General features: G+C 41.9%; 1 protein-coding gene across 1 annotated transcript; it reads right to left on the reverse strand.

Moving 5' to 3' along the window:
- Positions 1-2,345: 2,345 nt before the first annotated feature.
- Positions 2,346-5,874, reverse strand: LOC146981821 (uncharacterized). The gene is made up of 2 exons (XM_085787363.1): positions 5,797-5,874; positions 2,346-5,155 (listed from the first exon to the last, which is right to left on the reverse strand). Exon 2 carries the CDS (start codon positions 5,146-5,148, stop codon positions 3,685-3,687), a length of 1,464 nt encoding a protein of 487 aa, XP_085643489.1. The 5' UTR covers positions 5,149-5,155; positions 5,797-5,874; the 3' UTR covers positions 2,346-3,684.
- Between the last annotated feature and the right edge of the window lie 407 nt (positions 5,875-6,281).

The following is a 6,281-nucleotide window of genomic DNA, read 5'->3' on the forward strand; positions in this document are numbered from 1 at the left end:
AGTGGTTTCTCTGCTTTCCAGTCTGGGTGAGAGAAGCTGACAGTAAGGCTTTGAAATGTATTATGAACTATTAGGTCGAGGGTTGATAAGCAGATTTGACTGATAAATTGCAGCCACTCCTTCTCCTCTGCCAGTTTTACGAGGCACATGTTAATGTAACTAGGAGGGGTAGATTCATTTAAACTGACATATTCATCTTGCTGGTTTCAATTTGGTGATTTGTAATTAAATAATTCACTAGCAGAGACTTGGATGGGAGAGATACATAATGAACAGTTTCAGCCCAAGAACTGACCCCTGTGGTACATCCACACTACAGGTCCATTAATCAGTGGGCTGATTTGAAAGACATTCTCACTGGTGACAGCCTGAACACTATAGGGATGGGTTTGCTCTGCTCTTAGCATTGACTCCATTGTTTGTAGCTACTTTCTTATTCTTTTCTTTTTTTCAGTTGAATCATTGCACAACTGAGTTTTGTAAGTTTAAACTTACTCCGCTTTTCGTTGCATTTTTCTTAAATGAAACTCTGTGGTGCAGGACTTTCTGATGTCTCCCTCTGAGGAGCTGTTAGAGCAGTGCACAAGACAGTCACGCAGAACACAAGAGGTAAACCCAAAAATGCACAAAAGTTGAATAAATAATTTGATCTACACAATGAGTCAAAAATCCAACAGGTGTATTCATGCTCCAAAAACCAGAATGGCCCAAAGCTAGGCGGTCGATAACAAACCAAGGCAAAGTTGTCCAAGAATAACTGGTAAAATGGGGCGGTGCGTGGCGCAGTGGGTAGAGCGGCCGCCCCATGTAGAGGCTACAGTCCTCGCCGCAGGCGTCCCCGGTTCGAATCCCGCGTCGGGCAGACCTTTCCTGCGTGTCATTCCCCCTCACTCTGCCTCCCCATTTCCTGTCTATCTCTACTGGCATCACTATCAAATAAAGGCAAAAAGCCGAAAAAATATACTTAAAAAAAAAAAAAAAAGAATAACTGGTAAAAGACGTGGTAAGAAAAGCACACGGGGGAAAAGGCTCATAAGCAGGAGGCTGGAACACTAGTCACACAGGAGGGAAAGACAATTGGACATTTGTACTTTGTACTTTTGTTCTTCATGCTTACTGAGGTGAGATTCCCTAGGCTTTTCTGGGTTTTTAAAATCTCAACTGCACAATCTGTTTATTGTATTTCAGCTATGTTGCTTCCTTGTTCACTATATTGTTGTGCAAATACAAGCACCATCACACAACTGTGTTTTATTGCACGAGAATTGTGCTTGGAATTTTTTGCAAAAAGAATGATTGAGATCTGCAAATAGTGTTACACTGTGGGTGAAGATAGTTTGTGGTTTTGTCAAAAGGTTGTTCCATTCAGTGAATGAGTTCAGACAACTGAGCAACTGATTCACACAACAGGAATGAGTGTTTTAGCAGTTCAGAAAAACTGCACAGATGCCGCCACCTGCTGGACATTGACAGTACTGAATTCTGTGAAGCTACAACCCCTCCATCTCTTTTAGAATCAGAACTGTGATAACATTAAAAGACAAAAAATAAAACAAAAAACAAACGTAAATTCAGTTAAAACATAAACCTCAAATCAGCCAGCCGACTCATATCAGTTTACTAATCATATAAGATGTAACATGAAGCTTTGATGTGTCATCAGAGTCATCAAGCAGCAGTTTCACTTCTCCACACTTCTGTTTGGAAACAGCAGCACTTCCTGTTTCTCTGCGTCACATCAGATAAAAAGTCAGACTGACGCTACTGTGACTGTTTCTGAAGAAATGATTGTGACAGTGTAATTTATTCTTGATAGATAAAGTAGATCTTCTCAAAACTTTATTGGCAAGGCAAGGCAAGTCAAGGCAAGGCAATTTTATTAGTATAGCCCATCTTTACAAATAGTTTGTCTCAAAGGGCTTTAAGCAGCATCATAACAACATCCTGACCTCTGCCCTATTGATCAATCTCTCCCAAGCATATCAAAATGAAACCACAATCAACCTTTATCACAGGAATAAAAAGAGGCTTATGTATGTCTGAAAAAAAAAAAAAAAGATTCCAACATTATGGAGAGCAGTGTATAAGCATAAATATGAAAATAGTTCACTGTAAACATAAATATGTAAATAATTAATTCTCTAAACACTATACATAAATGTCCAAGTAAATTAACTCAAAAATACAGCATGAATTTACATTTAAACCAACAATGTCAGTAACACAACAGTGATATTTTCCACAGAGACACACACTCATTTTGTCAAGTTGCAAGAAACAATGTTGTTCATCACCAAAACACAAATCTTCCACAGTAAAATAATACAGTGTTGTAATGACAACTCCACGGTGACAACTCCACGGTCTACCTTTGAATTGTCTGATATGTAGAACAATCTACAAAGGATAAGCCAATCTCAGCAGCCACAGTCTTATACAAGTTAACAAATTGTACAGATTAATTCAGTTTAGATTCAGATGTGACAGGCATTTCACTATCATGTTGTCAGAGACAGGAAAAAGTGACACAACAATACATGGAAAAAGAAGTGGGAGGCAAGTGTGGAGAAACATTCACCCTACTGTGTAAAGTAAGAGGAGTTATGTAGAAATTCATCCACATTACATGAATACTGAGAAAAGGTGCTTTTTTTTTTTTACTTGTTGCATTGATTCCAACATCCGAGAATTAAAGAGGTCATAAGAAGCCGGGTCTGACTTTCTGTACTTCAACTGTCTATATAGACAACGCAAAAAAAGTCCAGTTAAGTTTGCTAGCCTACATCAAGAAAATTTTACTCTTATAATTATAATAATTCAATATAATATTCATTCTTTTCTTCTTTTGACTGCATTTGACTCAGTTACCTTCAGTTACACCATCACTATATGACACTAATCTCAATTGTTGCAAAGGGTTAGCCACTGATGCTACATAGTTAATAAAATAAGACGCAGGTTACAGTTGTATTTGCAGATCTGTGTTGTACATTCACACAGTAGTGCTTAGTGTGCTGATGCGATCACACTGTTTACCATCAACCTGGCTTTTGTGTGTTGGAATAGTATAAGCACTTAGCAAGCATCAGCAAATTTAGATTAGGGTGAGTGATGGTGAGAGTGTCATCAGATTGCAGGTATTTGTTCAAAAAGCAGAGGTCTGACCACAATATCTAATGATCTAATGATGGTATGATGGTATGGACTGGAAGAAGTCGGGGCATCGTAGTGTGACAACAATGACAACCTGGTGGAGTCCAACCTCTGCTCACACTTTCATCCAGGGTTCCTACACATTTGAAATTTCAAAATTCCATACTTTTTCGCTAATTTCCAGACTTCTCTCTAAAAAAATTCAAATAATTTGTGACATTTGAGTAATTAGATGTGTATCATGTAAATAAATGATGCAATAAATTGTTTGTTTTCATTATTCTGAATTTGTATGCCATTATGTCACCAAATAATTTCAAGGAGATTAGTACAATAGTGCATTAACCCAAATAACTTCGCATAAGGCCAAAACCGGATAAGTATTAAGATAAATATATTTCCATACAATAGCTTTCATTTCCCATACTTTTCCAGACCTGGAAATGTATAAAATCTAATTCCACACTTGCGTAGGAACCCTGTTCATCCTGTGAACCATGCTGCTTATTTACTTTACAGCTGATGACGGCCTCAGTGCAGGAGCATCGGCATGTTGCTGTTGAGTAGCATCAGTAAGGAGCTGGTCAGTCCAACCAGAAACCCCTGCAGGCCCACCTCCAGTCCCTGCACTCCACCACTGACAGCAGGGTTTTTCTTCAAGTACTTTTCAGAGTAAACCATGTACAGCTGCAAACATCTCTTGACCTTCAGCTGCTTGATCAGGGCTGGGTAGCCAATCTCAACAATACTGACTGTATCATCATCATCATCATCATCAGTAGCAGATTTTCTGACTACCTGTGGAAGTGGAGGAGGACCAGCCTCAGACTGATTTACAGAGGGAGGGGCTGAAGGTGCAGACGTTGAGTTTCCTGCTGCACCGCTGCTGGCTTCTGTTGTGTTGCTGCCTGTGTCAGTGTTTGAAGAGGCAGTAGTTGTAGTTGTTGTTGTTGTAGTTGTAGTTGCAGCTGTGGTAGTGGTAGTGGTAGTGGTAGTGGTGGCTGGTTTGTTTTCAGGCTTCTGCTTCTCCCCAGGCAGAATATCAGTTCTCTTCATGCAACCGTCCATGTAGCTGTCATAGGTGACAGGTGGGGGGCTGTACTTGTAGTCTCTGCCGTAGTCATTAGTATCAGTGGACTTGACGCCATACTTGTTGTACATGTAGTGGTTGTAGTAATATTCCTCCTGGGGACTGTGGAATTGGAAAGGAGGACGAGGGAACCTTCCCAGCCCGTAGCCCACGGCCATTCCTGCCACAGCCCCTCCAGCTGCTGCCAACACAGCAGTGCGTCCAAACCCCCTGGACTGATCCTTGGGATACATCCCCATGGACTGAACTGAGTGGGAGAAGGGAGAGCCATGGCCCGCTCCATAGCCCCCATGACCAAAGCTGCCGCCGTAGTGAGGACTCAGGATTCTGTTGTTCGGGTTGTGGTTGACATATCCACCTGGATAACCACCATGATAACCGTAACCTCCATATCCCCCTTGACCTCCGTATCCCCCTTGACCTCCATATCCCCCTTGACCTCCGTATCCTCCTTGACCTCCATATCCCCCTTGACCTCCGTAGCCTCCTTGACCTCCATAGCCTCCTTGACCTCCGTATCCTCTACCATATGGGGAGCCCTGTGCTGGGTAACCACCACCAGCCGGATAGCCTCCTGCTGGGTAACCACCACCAGCCGGATAGCCTCCTGCTGGGTAACCACCACCAGCCGGATAGCCTCCTGCTGGATAGCCTCCTGCTGGATAGCCTCCTGCTGGGTATCCTCCTGCTGGGTATCCTCCTGGTTGCTGGGGGTAACCTCCGGGGTTATGTCCAGGTGTCTGCTTAGGGGAGTTTTTAGATCTGTCGTTCTCATTTGGTTTTATTTTGGGGTTCTTCTTGAAGATATTCAATTTCTCAGAGAGCTTTGTTTTCTTCGTGGCCAGGGAGACATGAGTGTGCAAAAGAAGGAATAGACACAGCACAGCTGTTATAGCCAGCTTCATCTTTGCACTGCAGACAGGAACAAAGGAAAGAAGAGAATATGAGAGAAAAAAATTACATAGTGCTGAACAAGTGCTTTAGATGGGATCTGTTTTAGGACTAATCTGCCAGTCATTGTCCTCATCATGTGTGGCAGCAGCAACCACATAGCCGACCTCATGTTGTACATTTTCACTGTATAATGGGGAAAAAAATTGAATCTTTTTTTTTCTTCATCTTACACAGCTCTAACAAATGTGACTATGTGACTATACTAACTACAGTATGTGAACATAGACACTGCCCCACCACCTGCTTCAACCCATTAGGTCCAAAATAGCAGCCGGCTTAAAATATCCCAGACCCTTCTCTAATTGTCGCAGGCAGTCAAATCACAATGTTTCTTATTAATATTGTTTTCATGGATCTGTACATTTTCCTCGGAGCACCAACGAGCGTCTGAAGAAATCTAACATGTAACTGCGGACAGTGTGACGTCATGTCCAGTAGCTGCGGTTAGAAAAGACTCGTGCTGTTCTTAAAGGTCCCATGGAGCTGGTGACGCACTGCATAAAAGTATTGTCATTTTTCTATGGATAAAGTTACAAACATGACCTATATAATACCAAAGCATATGACTACACATTCACACAAACACACACACTACTGACCTGGTGCCGTCAGTGCCTCCACAACACTGCTGCTGTTTTTTGGATGGTGTAGTTTCTAGAATCTAGATGTAGATGTAGAGGCCGCCCCCTGCTGGCCATGAAGGATATAGGATAGCTACTTTATTGATCCCGAGGGAGCTGTATGCGGTGTTTAAATGGCTTCCAGTTCCTTACATTAATAATGTTCATGTGTTACTATCACCAAAACAATGGTGACATTCTCACTAAATCTCTCCATTTCATAAGTATTGTAAACACAGAGATAAGGGACGACTGTGAAGGGTTTCATGATTTTAATCATGTGAATTCTTGTTTCTCATCACCCCAAAACTCATGTGCCATGGTAAAGTGACATACACACATTAATGCAGGGCAATAACTAACTGAGCAGCAGTGCAATTTTAAAGTAAAGAAACCAGCTTGTGGGCGCAGGACACATCATGATGGCATCTACGCATCAGAGCGTCTGAGACAACAGGAGGTGC

Source organism: Trachurus japonicus, chromosome 9 (assembly GCF_045865225.1).
Source record: "Trachurus japonicus isolate A0001 chromosome 9, Traja_1.0".
NCBI lineage: Eukaryota > Metazoa > Chordata > Actinopteri > Carangiformes > Carangidae > Trachurus > Trachurus japonicus.

What these genes read in the sequence shown, in the direction of transcription:
- LOC146981821 (XM_085787363.1), bottom strand. Translation starts at nt 5,148, where the DNA reads ATGAAGCTGGCTATAACAGCTGTGCTGTGTCTATTCCTTCTTTTGCAC.